Source organism: Chiloscyllium plagiosum, unplaced genomic scaffold (assembly GCF_037043375.1).
Source record: "Chiloscyllium plagiosum isolate Xiang-an unplaced genomic scaffold, Cpla_swu_hap1 HiC_scaffold_26, whole genome shotgun sequence".
NCBI classification, from domain to species: Eukaryota; Metazoa; Chordata; class Chondrichthyes; order Orectolobiformes; family Hemiscylliidae; genus Chiloscyllium; species Chiloscyllium plagiosum.
Window position 1 is genome coordinate 21,083,270 of NW_028270164.1, and position 15,802 is coordinate 21,099,071.

The following is a 15,802-nucleotide window of genomic DNA, read 5'->3' on the forward strand; positions in this document are numbered from 1 at the left end:
AATCCTATCATATCACATAGATCAGTAGGAACAGCAGTTGGAGGCAATAAGAAATTTACAGGAGCTAGGGGATGTGATTAATTGCATTTATAGGAAGGGAGAAAATACGCAGATACAGTCAGGTAGATGGGCTGCCTTCAGGAAAGGTAGGAGCAGGAGGCAAGTAGTGCAGGAGTCTCCTGTGGCTACCCCATCTCAAACAAGTATGCTGTTTTGGAAAATATGAGGGATGATGGACTCTCAGGGGAATGTAGCACGAACAGCCAAGTTTCAAATACCGAGAATGGCTCCAATATAATGAAGGCTATACGTCAAGTTCCAAGCAATCGATTGTGATAGTGGACTCTCTAGTCAGAGGCAAAGGTAGTCATTTCTGCAGCCGGCCGTGAGATATCAGAATGGTGTGTTGCCTCCCTGGTGACAGGATCAAGGATATCTCGGGTAGGGTGCAGAATGTTCTCAAATGGGAAAGGGACCAGCAGGAAGTTGTTGTACACATTGGAGCTAACGACATAGAAAGGAAAAGGATGAGATTCTGAAGGGAGAATGTAGACAGTTTGGCAGGAATTTAAAAAGGAAGGTCCTCAAGATTAATAATATCTGGATTATTCCGGTGCTACGAGCGAGTGAGGATAGGAATAGGAGGATAGAGCAGATGAATGCATGGCTGAGAAACTGGTGTGGGGAGAAGGATTCACATTTTTGGATCATTGCAATCTCTTCTGGGGTAGAAGTGACCTGCGCAAGAAGGATGGATTGCACTTGAATTGGAAGAGGACTAATATACCGGCAGGGAGATTTGCTGGAGCTGCTCAGGAGGATTTAAACTAGTAAGGTGGGGGTGGGGGGGTGAAATTTAAAATGGACCTAAGGGGCAACGGTTTCACACAAAGGGCGGTGCATGTGTGGAATGAACTACCAGAAGAGGTGGTGGAGGCTGGTACAATTACAACATTTAAAAGGCATCTGGATGGGTATATGAATAGAAAATGTTTAGAGGGATATGGGCCAAGTGCTGGCAAGTAGGATTAGATTAGGTTAGGATATCTGGTTGACATGGATGAGTTGGACTGAAGGGTCTATTTCCGGGCTGTGCATCTCTTTGTCAAACTACGAGGTATGTGATAGAGTTTGTTATCCTGGGCCAGTCAGGGAAGCCTTGGCTGATCAACATAACCAAAAGATTTGCAAATCCTCAGTTGAGGGCTGACTCTGAGCTGGTTGGCTACAGCCAGTGCACTATGCACTAGTAAAAAAGGGTGACTTGGTGACTTGCCTCTGTACAGTTATGTCACAATGCCAATGCGAGGGCTGTGCTGCCTCATTATGAGGTGAGGTCTGTGCTAAGGCTAAAAGGAGAACAAGAGGGTACCTCCTTTTGCAGCTGCCCCACAGGGAAGGCAGAAATGTTTTTCCATGCTGGGCCCAGTCAAGCAGGCCCAAGCAAGTCCCTCCAGTTGTGGCAACCCATGAAATTGGTGTTTTTCCCTTGGGCCATGAACCGCCCATTTCCAGTGGATTCTCCTGGAAGTCTTGGGTGTGCTACTTCTTTACAGTTAGTGGCTTCTCCGTGCACAGGGCTGTTGGGGGGATGTGGTTGGAGAGGGCACCATTTTGCCACTGGCAAGGTGGCAGGCAGCACAGCCAGTGAAAATTGAACCTTGTATTGTTTTAATTAGGTGCCTGCCTTCAGTTGTTAGACAGCCATGTACTTTTTATTCCACTATCATTACAATAACACAGGGGCAGAATTATGTTGGACGGTCATACTGATGTGGCTCCTTGAGCTTCATCTGCCCACCCTCCCTCCCAGTCTGGCACCCAATCGCTCCATTATCTCTTGCAGTAACCTTTCAAAATAATTGGTTATTTATTAAGTAAAACACTTAACAATGTGAAAAAAAAGCCTGGGGACACAAACGGTGAAACATTAGACCGAAAGAGATATAACTTTCTTGCATAACACTGCATGTTGTCTTTCCTGTGATGATGAATTTGAGCAGGCATTTTGGAAATAATATGACAGTCATTTTGAAATGTGGGATATTATTATTGATTCTCTTTGACTGTCAGGCAAGTGACTGTAAGTATCACCTTTTTTCATGAAAATTCTCTGACCAATCTGTTTCTCATGTTTTTACACACTATTCCAGAATGCCTTTATTACCCCAAATGTGCTAATGAGTCAATGCCTGGCTGAGAATTGCTCGTGATCTCATTAATTTGCTGCCACTTTGACACCTGAACTAACTACGCATTACTGGGGCAATTAACAAACCTTTGGTCTTCATTCTGAACTGTGAACTGTCTGTGCCTCCTTCTCTGTGCATCATCTCCTGAGACATAGTTGTGATCAAGGAATGGGATAATTTTTTTAAAAATTACGTTTTCGTACATTAATGCTTTACAAAGTATATAACTATTCCTAACTTTATGCTAGAATATTCATATTCATTTCTAGTTAGGTAATTAGGCAATTAGAAAATGCATTTTGGAATGTTCAGTAGATATTTTAAACCTATGATCCAGGCAAAAACCAGCAGTCAAAATGCTCTAGGTTACGAACGACCTAAAGCTGCCCGGATTTAGCCTCAGAAATCTGAATGGATGACCCGGCAGCCCACTTAGAGCAGCAGTGAATTTCATTCAATCAATATCAAACCCTATTCATCCATGGAGATTATAGGTGAATGTAGTCATCCACTTCTCAATGTGGGTTTTCCACAGACCTGAGAGGAAAATGTTGTTGTGGCTTTTCTGATAGATGAAGTCAACGGAGAAGAGGATCATTGATCAGATGAGATCATCTTTATTTTCCTTTATTTTCTATATTTCCTTTATGAGGCTGGAAGGTGAGCAAGCATTCCTCTGGACTCAAGGGAAGTTGAGGCCTGTCCTATCCCATGTTCCCTTCTTCTTCTGAAGAAGGCTCACTGGGCCTGAAATGTTATCCCTGATTTCTTTGCACAGATTCTGCCACACCTGTTGTGTTTTTACTGGAATTTCTGTTTTTGCTCACTACTCCTCCCAGAAATCACCCTTTCCAAAACTACATAATGTCAACTGCCAAACATAGGCTACCTGCTATTGTTCTGAGGGAACAGGTATGAGATGTATGTGGCAACATATAATTGAGTTAAAATTACATGGGCCTCTTTTCATTTACAGCAGATTTTTAATTTGGCTGACCACCCAGCGACTAGAAACCAACCCAAAGTTAGAAGTTGGGCCTGAATATGTATGTTGTAGGTATCAGGCTGACATCAACGTGACTACAACCCATACAGAAAGCCATCTAAATTAAAAGGCCATAATGCATGTCATTATGCATGAGATAAAAGATCACAGAACGTGCATCTGAAATTTTGTTACAAGGCTTGTGTTAAAAAAATACAGATTACGTTGTGGTTTGTGTTTACACGCACAAACATATCAATCTCCCCCATGCCCGTAAATGGATATAAGTTCTGTTTACTGGAAGATCTGTTACAGGATTAGTGAGCAGACAGATTTATTACAGAAGTTCACCAACTATTGTTAGAGCAAATCACCACTATGCTCATTCATACAATGTGCTGCAAGTTATATTGACATTGGCTGCTGGTCACATGTTCTATATCCTGACTACTTGTTCATTAGCATGTTCCCTTTTAAAGTGATATCATAACAGATTATGTTGGGTGTGAGTCTATTTGACAGGATTGTGTCTTTCTTAAATTTTGAAAATGTCTCCATGGCTAAGCAAACATGAATAACTAAATTACTACTGGTATACTTATTTTGTTAATTTTCCTTTATGAGCCAGAGTATTTTAGCATCAAAAGAATTTGAAAGGAACTTCAACAAAATCATTCCTCAATAGTTTGATAGATTCCAATGACAGTGTTATATCCTGGGAGATTTTAAACCAAGGTGTTAGCAAATCCAGTGAAACTCCAGCTTAGAATCTTGACTTTTGACATACTTCATACAAAAGAATTTGCATCTATAAGCATCCTTCAGAATTTCTGGATATTGCAAAATGGTCCAATCTAACAGGATTAAAATTGGATAATATACCAATACAATGTTTTATATACATCGGCACCAGATTTATTATTACATGACTATTCAATATTATTGAGTGTTTTTACAGAAATCAGCTGCTGCACGGTTTTTGCCTCGATTTGAGTTTTTGAAAGGGAATCTGGAAAGGGAGTGCTGTGAAGAAACCTGTTCCAAAGAAGAGGTCCGGGAGGTTTTTGAAAATGACCAACCAACTGTAAGGACTCCACTTTAACCTTCATTTTTGCCTCTTGTCCCATGTTCATTTTCTCATTTTCATTCTTTCTCTGATCACATATCTGTAAAGATATAAGGTATTCAGGATAAAGGCTGGCTGCAAGATGAAATTTGACTAATGCACCTAACCTACACATCCCTGAACACTATAAGCAATTTAGCATGGCCAATCCACCTAACCTGCACATCTTTGGATTGCGGGAGGAAACCAAAGCACTGGGAGGAAACCCATGCAAACACAGGGAGAATGTGCAAACTCCACACAGTTGCCCACACAATGTGATTGTTTAAGTAGTTATTGTTGGATTGTGCACTCAATGGAGGGGTGATTCTGTCATTCAGTTGCAAAGTGAGAAGCTACGCTCACTGTGTGTCTTTCTCACTATATCAACAATGCACTGCCCTTGACATTCCATTGGTTTAAATCTAATGGAAAGAAGATGGCTGCAGTGTCCCTATAAGTTCTACTGTGTTCCTGTTCGCACCAGACTGAAGAATCACTACTGTTGGAATATCCTCCTGTGACACAAACACTTGTGTCTTTCCATTGTCTCAACTTCCTTTTTCTATCATCTCTTCTTAAGACGTTTTCCGTCCTTTGACTTGACTTCAATGTTGTGTATCCCATGTGATATTCTTTGTGCGGTTAAATAATTATATAAATAGACATTGTTAACATGTTTTTTGGTGCAAATTATTTGTTTTATTTGTGATGTACATTTCTAATTCCTCTGGATTTAAAATCTCTCTTTTCTTTGCAGGAAATATTCTGGTACCTTTACATTCTCAAGAGTATGTATGATAGTCTTTGATTTGTTAATTTAACAGAAAAAACATGGATGTGGATATGCTAGAGAAACTGTGTGTCTCCCTCCCATTCAATGGATCTTGATATCCTATAGATATTTTTAATCAACCTCTTTAGATATGTTATGACACATTTTAGGACACTTTGGGACTTGAACCTAACCTTTTAGTCCACAGGTAGCGACTCCTTGCTTAGCTGTATGGACAGGAAAATTCTATTTTTAGGAACAATAGAGACAGCAACATAGATTCATAGATTATAGAGTCATAGAGATGTATAGCATGGATACAGACCCTTCGGTCCAACATGACCATGCCAACCAGATAACCTAACCTAATCTAGTCCCATTTGCCAGCACTTGGCTCATATCCCTCTAAACCCTTTTCAATTCATATATCCATCCAGATGTCTTTTAATTCTGTAATTGTACCAGCCTCCACCACTTCCTCTGGCAGCTCATTTCATGCACACACCACCCTCTGGGTGAAAATATTGCCTCTTAGGTCCCTTTTATATCTTTCCCCTCTCACCCTAAACCAATGCCCTCTAGTTCTGGGCTCCCCCACCCCAGGGAAAAGACCTTGTCTATTTATCCTATCCATGCTCCTCATGATTTTCTTTGCAGTCAAGAAATTTCCAGTGACTGTTCCCCCACAAGAAGAAAAGTCCAAAACTATTGACTTTTATAAAGCCTGCATTCTAACATTAACACACTGCAGGTGGCCTAAACAAAATGACAGTCAAGATTCCATCCCTCAGGGGGAGAAAGCCCATCCTCAAGAGTTGCAGGCCAATCTGATTGACCGCCAGCTCTGTCAGATCAAGTAGTGCCAGAACTACTTGTGGGCGGCATGGTGGCACAGTAGTTAGCACTGCTGCCTCACAGCGCCAGAGACCCGGGTTCAATTCCCGCCTCAGGCGACTGACTGTGTGGAGTTTGCACGTTCTCCCCGTGTCTGTGTGGGTTTCCTCCGGGTGCTCCGGTTTCCTCCCACCATTCAAAGATGTGCAGGGTCAGGTGAATTGGCCATACTAAATTGCCTGTAGTGTTAGGTAAGGGGTAAATGTAGGGGTAGGGGTGGGTTTCGCTTCGACGGGTCGGTGTGGACTTGTTGGGCCGAAGGGCCTGTTTCCACACTGTAATCTAATCTAATCTAATCTAAACTCAGTAATGGATGCTATTGGGACTGAAGACATAGAACATAGAACATAGAACAGTATAGCACAGTACATGCCCTTCAGCCCTCAATATTGTGCCAGCCTTTTATCCTACTCTAAGATCAAACTAACCTACATACCCTTCATTGCACTATCTTCCATGTGCCTATCCAAGAGTCACTTAAATGTCCCTAATGTATCTGACTCTACTGCTGCTGGCAATGCATTCCACGCACCACCACTCTCTATATAAAGAACCTAGCTCTGACATCTCCCTTAAACCTTCCTCCAATTACCTTAAAGTTATGCCCCATCATGATAGACATTTCCTCCATGGGAAAAAGTCTCTGGCTATCCACTCTATCTATGCCTCATGACATCTTGTATACCTCTATCAAGTCACCTCTTATCCTTCTCCACTTTGGTGAGAAAAGCTATGCCCTCCAGGCCAGGCAGCATCCTGCTTAATCTCCTCTGCACTTTCTCGAAGTCCTCCATATCTTTCCTATAATGAGGTGACCAGAACTGAACACAATATTCCAAGTGTGGTCTAACCAGCGCTCTATAGCGCTGCCGCATAACCTTGCGGCTCTTAAACTCAATCCCCCTGCTAATGAAAACCAACACACCATACACCCTATCAAGTTGGGTGGCAACTTTGAGGGATCTATGGACATGGACCCCAAGATCCTCTGTTCCTTCACATTGCTAGGAATCCAGCCTTTAACTCTGTCTTCTACATTAAAATTTGACCTTCCAAAGTGAATCACTTCACACTTTTCCAGATTAAACTCCATCCTCCACTATCAGTCCAGTTCTGCATACTGTCAATGTCCCATTGCAACTCCCAGCAGCCCTCCACACTATCCACAACTCCACCAACCTTTGTGCCTTCAGCAAACCTACTAACCTACCCTTCCACTTCCTCATCCAAATCATTTATGAAAATCACAAAGAGCAAGGGTCCTGGGGGAGACAATTTCAGGAAGATCATTGACATTGTTCAGAAGGACTTTTAGGATAAGATGAATAGTCCACCCTAGAAGGGTGTTGGGAGTGGGCATGTTTTGGATGTAAGTCAAGGAGGTAAAATCGTGGGTCTATGATCTTTCAGAGGGCTGTTCCAATTGCACCCAAGGATTCCAAATGATATATCCCTTTTCTTTCATTGTTAAAAAAGTCACAAAAATAGAAGTTTCTAGAAAATTTCAGCGGGTCTGGCAGCATCTGTGAAGAAAGATGAAAGGTAATTTTTCAGGTCCGATGACTCTTCCTCAGAACTGGTCTCGAAACATTAACCCTGATTTCTCTTCACAGATGCTGCCAGACCTCCTGAGCTTTGCCAGCAACTTCTGTTTTGTTCCTGGTTTCAGCATCCACGGTTCTCCTATGCCTATCAATTCCCCAGAGTATTATGGAAGTGAAAGCTGATTAAGGTCTTTATGCTGACAACCATTGGCCACTTAAGACCTGCATTAGGCTGAAGGTTGAAAGTGTAGTTGGTAAAACACCCACCCTGCATTTGAGGGAACAGGTTGGGAGTTGAGGGACAGGAAAGCAAATACTCAACATATTTTACATGCCCCTCCCTATATGCAAGTGCACCACCCTCTCCTTTTCCTTCAGGAGCTGAAGGACACTATGTGCTGCCCACTTCCTGATGGACCTGTAGGCAAAAGTGTTTTTCTTTGTAAATTTCTCAACAAAGGACAGGTGATACAGGACGGTCCAACTCTTGAAGCATTCTGCGGCAACAAGGCCAGTCACATCCTTTGCAACTCCGGGGTCAGGTAGAACCTCAGTATGTAGTGACACTTGGCGTTTTTGTACTGAGCGTCTATGCACAGCTTGATGCAGCCACACACAAAGGTGGCCATCAGGATGAGGGTGGTGTTGTGTACATTCAATCCCCCCTTATTCAGAGCTTTGTACATGTTGCCTCTGTAGACACAGTCCATCTTAGATTAGCAGATGATTGGGTCAGATTTGCAATACATACAACATTTGAGAAAATGCCTCATACCTGATGACCAGTTTTTTACCCAGAATAGAGAGGGTGTGGTGCTCCCAAAAGTACAATTTCTACCTCACCTTGGCAATGCGCTCCTCCCAAAACTTTGCACATACCAAGGCCACTCTGAACCATATTCCCAACCATACCTTTCAGGTAGTCTTTCCTGTTGGTGAAGGGGATAAAGAATCAATCAGCCCAGTTCCCAAAGAACATGACTTCGCTCTTGCCTCGATGTATCTTTGCTCCAGAAGCCAGTTCAAACTGGTCACAGATGTTTATGAGTCTGCGCACTGACAGCGGATCTGAGCAGAAAACAGTGACAAGAGAGGCTTTCACCTGAAGGTGTCCGCTGTCTGGAATAGTCGCCCCTCTCAGATTCATTGAGACTACACTAATCATTTTGGTGTACAACAGTTGGATCCAAATGCGGATTCCCTCCCCGAAGCTCATTTTGGACAGTGGATCCCACATGTAGGTGTGTGAAATCTTGTCAAAGGCCTCCTCCCAGTCCTGGCTGATGAGGCAGCAATCCAACACCGCCCCCTCACATCCCCTCCCCTCCGCCCCCGCCCTACATGTATGCGATCGTATCCCTGAGAAGCGCGTGACTGTCAGAGATCATTCTTCCTGGTACAATCTTTGAATCATCATTACAGTGAGAACAATGTTAAATTGCAGTATGAGCTTTTGGAGTAATGGCTTTGCATATCATAGTTTAGAAAAGTGGTCTTTTGACTCATATGATCTTTAAAACATTTGAAATAACAAGAAACATAGAGACAGCTTCTAATACACAATGGCAATGAGATACAATCCCTAGGCTGCATTGTTGTCATTTTGGATATGAGTTTGTAAAATTTTAATTTCAGTATCTGCATACTTGGTTTATTTCTACATCTGCTTATGTTATATCACAACTAAATTTTCACATGATTGCAAACTTGTGCTAATGACAAGTTTATACTAATTTGTCTTTGGTCTGAGTAACATGAAGTTCTGATTATTTCAGAGAATTCAAATCTAAAACACATTCTGGATAATGCAGCGGAAATTCTTGAAGAGCAAATGAAAATTAATGAACTTAGAAAGGAGCTCACTGGAAAGAAACAAGAAATCAATGATTTAAAAGAACAACTCTTAGGAAAGTTAGAAAGTTGTATCGATGGTAAATAATAGGAAAGACATTTTACTTTACTTGTTATATTCTGCTAAGGCTGAATCAAACTATGAAGTTTATGTTAAATTTGTAATGTTAAACTTCTTGATCAATAATGCTAATGTATGAATGATAAATGACATAAACTGAATGTAGTTTGGGCCTGTTTCATTTGTCTTTTAGGAGCTGTGCCTTCAGGTATTATTGTAGTTTGAATCTAAAATTTCACGTATGAAATATCAAAAAATGCTGTGTTGATAAATTTCTAATAAATTAGCTTCTAGTCACACTTTTACTTGAGAGTTCCAGTTTGAATGTAATATAAACAAATCATTTTTTTGTGTTTTATCTTAACATGTATTACTGACCTCTGAATATTTGATATTTCTGAATCAATTTGAATAGAAATGGGATTTGTCCAAATACTTTATGAAAAGAACATTTGAGGTGTTCAGAACCTTCTTCAAATATGAATGTTGCCAATTCTCAAAAGCTCCATAATTAACGATAGGCAACATTGTGTAGTATACATTATTATTTAAAAACACTGATTCAAATCGGTTGCCAAGTTTATTCCGCCATTATGTGTCAGCCTGATCTCAGTGATAGTATCATCACCTCTGAGTCAAGAGGTTGTATGTTGAAGAACTATTACAATGTCTTGAGGATGTAGTCTCGTCTGACACTTGGAGGATGATGGGTAAGTCTCATTATTGCTAATGAGCAGCATATGTCATTAGTGATGCTGACACACTTGGTGCTAGGACAGAGCCTGCAATGGTGTACAAAATCTCTCTCCTTCCTACTTGTGTATATGGTGTAATTAGTAAATAATATTGGTATTCCACAATATAAGGACATACATGTCACTCTCTTCACTCTTAATCTTCATCAGTCCAATTATTTGGTCCAAGAAGATGGAATTCCAGGGTAAAAGTCCAGAATTCCATTGCAACACAAAGACTAATAGATTGTGCAAAAGCTGTACGCTCTCTACAACCAGTCACACTCACTATCCAGCAGGTGTTCCTGTACAGCTTATAAATTCAACATTAAGGTAGAATCAGTTGTTAGCCAGACACCTATCTCACTTCTCTCTCCAACATTAGTAAGATCTCACAACGACACTATAGTGCAGCACCGAGGGAATGATATGCTCAGAGGAGCCATCTTTTGGAAGAGAAATTAAAGTGAGACCTGGCCTGTCCAATTAGGTGAAATAGCATCATTTTGAAAGTTCTCCCAATGTCTGGGCCAATATATATCCTTCATTTGAGCTCATTAGAGCAGATTATTCAGCCATTACATCATCGTCAGTTATGGCAATTCATTGTTACAAAATGGTGCCAAGATTTTTGCATTACAACATTCAGGATACAAAGTAATTCTGTGGCTGTAAAGGCATTTTGGGACCTCCTGAGGTGATAAAAGACTTTATCTTTCAATCCTTCCACCTTCCATCAATTTTACCGGCACTCAGACATCATCTTAGCTTCCTACTTCATAAAACGTATTTTGTAAGATCTGAGTATCACTGGCCAGGCCAGCATTTGTTGCCCATCTTTGCAAATGTGGTGGTGACCCACCTTGTTGAACTGCAGCAGTCCATCTGGTACAGGGACATTCACTATGCTATTAGGAAGGGAGTTCCAGGATTTTGATCCCTGTGAAGGGATGGTGATAAATTTCCATGTTGGAATGGTATGCACCTTGCTGGGGAACTTGTTTATTTCATCTGCTGCCCTTCTCTGACCATACAATAGAGGTTGCAGGTTCGGATGATTGTTTTAAAGGATCCTTGGTGAGTCCCTGTAATGTATCTTGTTTGGCACAAACAATGCTGCTACTTTGCATTGTGGTGGAAAAAAAGAGAATATTTAAGTTAGTGTATTGAGGTGTCTTTGAGCTACTTTGATCTGGATGGCATGAATTTTCCTGTAAATCTTTGGAACCACATTCATCCATGCACTTGAAGAGTATTCCATCACACTCCTGACTTGTTGCTTTTAATGTGCATCTGCATTTTTGCTAATGATGATTTGTGAGTAAAGTTGCAGTGGATTAAATCCATCTCCAAGACAAATTCTGAAAATTGATCGCCACTCCCTTGCCCATGCTCAGCATCTCAACTGCACATCTCTAACTGAATCTTCCCAGATGCTAAGCATCCTTTTAGTCAAGTTTCACATTAGGTTTCTTTCTGTAATGCTTAGCACATTTTGTCACACAATCTTCCCAAAATCACCTCATTAATTACCCACCACACCCCTGTGGTGCATCTTTCACCTGATGCTAACCCAATTCTCCCAAATTACTACAACCAGATCTATTTGCCACCACCAGAATACCCCAGAACCTCTGATGTTGGCGTCATTTTTAGAAGCCTGTTATCCATCCAGTCAAGTACTGTCAGCCAGAACCAACTTCCTTGGTTGGGACATTTGCCCCTCAATATGACAGATAAGGGGATATTGATGTCATGATCTGCATCTTCCAGGTGAACTGATCTGAAGGGTGTTTCATGGGCTTGACTGAAAACTACTTCCCTTCAACTTTGACAATTGGCCAATTGGAATGCTCACAGTGTGCTCACTGCATAAGCTGCAGTGGTGAATTTGACATGGCATGGTACCATACAGCAAGATGTCCCTCCCTCATGTCCACCTCTTGACTGATTATTGTTGTCGGCCATGACAAGCTGCATTACTTTGTGCCTGCACTGAGAAATCAAGGCCAGGCAGAAGTACTGTGAGCCTCTTAACTCTTGCTGAGGAGGGGAAACTACAAAATGGCAAGACAAAGCAGGGATGCTAGAAGCAACTGTGTGGATGCAAAGAGAGCAAGTGCTGAGAGAGCAAGTAAGCAGCCCTGAGACGCAGCATGGTTGAAGCAGTGAGCTGGGTGCCTGCTGAAGCACACCACAGTGTCAATGTAACAGCATTGCACTGATAAGTTCAGTGCACCTCAGAATGCAGCATTAAAGTGCATAAGTGGATCAGAGACATACCATGAGTGTGCAGTGAGATGTACCATGAGTGTGCAGTGAGATATACCATGAGGGTGGAGCGATATATACCATGAGGGTGCAGTGTACATGTCAGATGCCAAGGTCCTTGGACATGGGGTGCATACAGCTGCTGCCCATGGAGTGGGCCCTAAGGCACTGGGGCCTGCTGCACAAGCTGAAGGAGTAAACAGCGAGCTGGAATCACCAGGTACCTGTTCTGACTTTCATATCTGTAATTCTCAGTATCTAGTTTCTGTCAGACAGGTGGTCAAATAAGAGACTGTATATTAATGAGGTGAGACTAAGTAATAATGAAGTTTTTTTTATTCATTTCAGATGTGGGCATCACTGACTAGGGCAGCATTCATTGCCCACCTCTAAATGCCCAGAGGGCAGTTGAGAGTCAACAACATTGCTGTGGGTCTGGAGTCACGTGTAGGCCAAACCAGGTAAGGATGGCAGATTTGCTTTCTTGCAGGACATTAGAGAACAAGATGGGCTATTCCTGACAATCAACAATGGTTTCATTGTCATCATTAGAATTTTAATTCCAGAATCTTTTTATATTGAATTCGAATTCTGCCATCTGCTGTGGCAGGATTTGAACCCAGTTCCCCAGAATATTACCAGGGTCTCTGGGTTAATAGGCAAATGATAACATTACCTCCCTTTCATGATGTTACAAGCCATATGGGAAAGTGCCTCATATTCCAATGTTAAGGCTCACTACTTCTAAGATCATCACACAAGTTAAAGGTTTAAATAAATTATTCAATATTCCCAGTTTAACCATTTGATAAACTCAGGTCAACAAAAAGCATTGATCAGGATTCTGCTATGTAGGACAAAGAAATGAATTCTAATTGCAGACTACCAAAAATATGAATTATTACCACATAACCTTCTTAAACCTTTACATACACATGCAGACAGATACAGACAAACAAACTTGGATGTTATCAATGGAAGTGAAAAAAATATTAGGGAAACAGTTCAATAGGACCTTTCCAAAGCACTCAATGAGATCCCTTTTGCTTCTCCTAATTTTCCATATTTCCATATCCTTTCAGTTCTGTGCTGAAGACACAGGTCAGTTGATATGTTCATTACTTAGTTTTTCAGTCACTGGTTAGAGGTTTACAGCAAATGGTAGAGAGAATAGCTAGCTGCCTTTCAGTTTTCAGTTATTTCACTGTAGAGAGAGAGAGAGAGAGACTCTTTAAATCTTTGCAGTCTGGAGGTTTCTGTACAGTTACTTTGCACACATACTGTATACCTGCCTAGGAACCAAACTGAAGACTGTTGTCATGCTGACAACTCCCGGAGTCCACAACTTGTCCTAAATGCACAAACCAATTGGCAATCTATCTCGAGGAAAAGCTTGCTCTGCACAAACATCCACAGTGACATGACATCTTAATGATCTGCCCCCACTGCTTGAACAATGCAATAAGTTAGCTCAATTAACTGGGCAGCTTGCTAATAATGCCAACATTATGTGTTCAATTTCCACACTGGCTGAAGCTACTATGAATGACTCTCCTTCTCAATGTTTCTCTTTGTGTTAGGTGTGGTCACCCTCAGGTTAAACACCACCAGTCCTCTCTCTCTAATGAGAGAGCAGCCTGATAGTCTGGTAAGACTATGGTGCCTTTATTTTTAGTGTAAATACTTTTCACAATGAGTTCCAGGAACATTTTTTTGAGAAGTGCAACAATTACCCGTGCAGTCCTGGGTTTAAAGCAGTCCCTTTCCTATTTCAGTCTATAAACCAAAATAAAGGAAAATTGGAAGATGTGGCCTTTTTGCAGTAATAATAAACAATAATCTTTGTTAACAGGTCTCTTACCACTCAACAGCAAGGATCTCATCTCAACGAGTGAAACCTAATTAAAAATTGTGATTTGTCAGTCTTGATGTTGGGAAGTGCCTCATCTCACATGATTCTCCCAAATTATCATTATAGCCCACATCATTAAGAGCTTGGAGAGCATCCACACTGAGTGTTATCTTACTATTCTACAGGTTATGTCCAAAAGAGAAACACCTTTGGTGGACAATATGTCTATAAAATGTTGAAAATCCAGGCAATACATTCTAAATCTAGATTTGCTGGCCCTTGAATGTATTGGCAGATTAGAATGAACCAGGTTACATTAAGGACATCCTGGTGCATTTTTAACATTTTGGAGGATTCTGGGTTTAAGCCCCACCTGTTCCAGAAATGTGTGTATCAGGTTGATTAACACTGAGTTCGTGGTCCCCGAGGTTGACCACAAATTTACAGGAACACAGTGGAAGCTGCAAAACATACAAAACTGAGGACAGACACTTCCATTAATGGAGTTGGTCTTTCGTGCCAGTCTGAGAATTGGCATGAGAGCCACAGCACATCTCTTGGGAAGGCCAGCCAAAACATCTGCTCATCAGGCACGTCTGAGGACATTGGTGGGGCTTCTTCTAGAATTAGATCCTTTGGGTCGGATTAAGGATCCAGGAGTGAGATAAGAGATTTATTTTAAGATGTGGGCAGAGAATGGAGTGGTCTTGGTTAGGCTGGGGATGTCATGATGGGAGGGGGTGCAAGAGGGTCAGAAGCAAGGATAGAGTTGGTTCCCAGCAGACACAGTCCATGCCCTTAGCCGCTGCAAAACAGATCATGTTCTTTCTGTTTCCAGGACAAACACATTGGGTATCAATGCCTGGGTTAATTAATCACATCACTCGTGGTAAAAGATGCTTAAACGGTTCTTAATTAGTTACTTAAGGGCTTTAGTTGAAGGCAGAGTGGGAAGGTTGATCAAGCATGATACCATCCCACCAAATTAAGTGTCCTTCCTGCCTCTGACCTTGTGCCATTTCTGGGAATTTGAAATTCTGCCTCATATCTGTGAACAGGAAAATGCAAGGTTCGAGTCATTAACTATAAGCAACAAGAAACATATTTTCAAGTTTAAAACCACTAATAAATACACTTTAAGAGAAAAACTTTGTTAAACTATTAAAGTTACAGTTATTAATTAATAATCAACTATTAATAATTTACAGAAATATTCAGTATTATGATGGGACTGAATGTTGCCAAAGAACAAGTATTGATCAAGTAAATATTTAGTAATATTGACCACCATCATAAGCTCACTCTGCTTAGATTCATCCTAATGCATTGTCTCTTAATTGAAAGATACAACATAAGCCCTAAGAACCTGAAATTTTAGGAAAACCAAATCAAGCTGTTTTCTAACAACCATTTTTGCAAAGATTGCATCTTCTTTCTATAACATTGAGAGCCTATGCCTTGCTTACCCAACTGATTTCTGATTACTTAACCAGTTGGATATGCATCCAAGTATTGTCCATGCTTTGTACATGAAAGTT

At 41.2% G+C, this 15,802-nt stretch overlaps 1 protein-coding gene across 1 annotated transcript; it reads left to right on the plus strand.

Annotated features, from left to right (window-relative positions):
• The first annotated feature begins 1,922 nt into the window (after positions 1–1,922).
• Positions 1,923–9,717, plus strand: LOC122563158 (vitamin K-dependent protein S-like). Its single transcript, XM_043716633.2, has 4 exons — positions 1,923–2,083; positions 4,125–4,261; positions 5,043–5,073; positions 9,271–9,717. Exons 1-4 carry the CDS (start codon positions 1,987–1,989, stop codon positions 9,432–9,434), a joined length of 429 nt encoding a protein of 142 aa, XP_043572568.2. The 5' UTR covers positions 1,923–1,986; the 3' UTR covers positions 9,435–9,717.
• Positions 9,718–15,802: the final 6,085 nt, after the last annotated feature.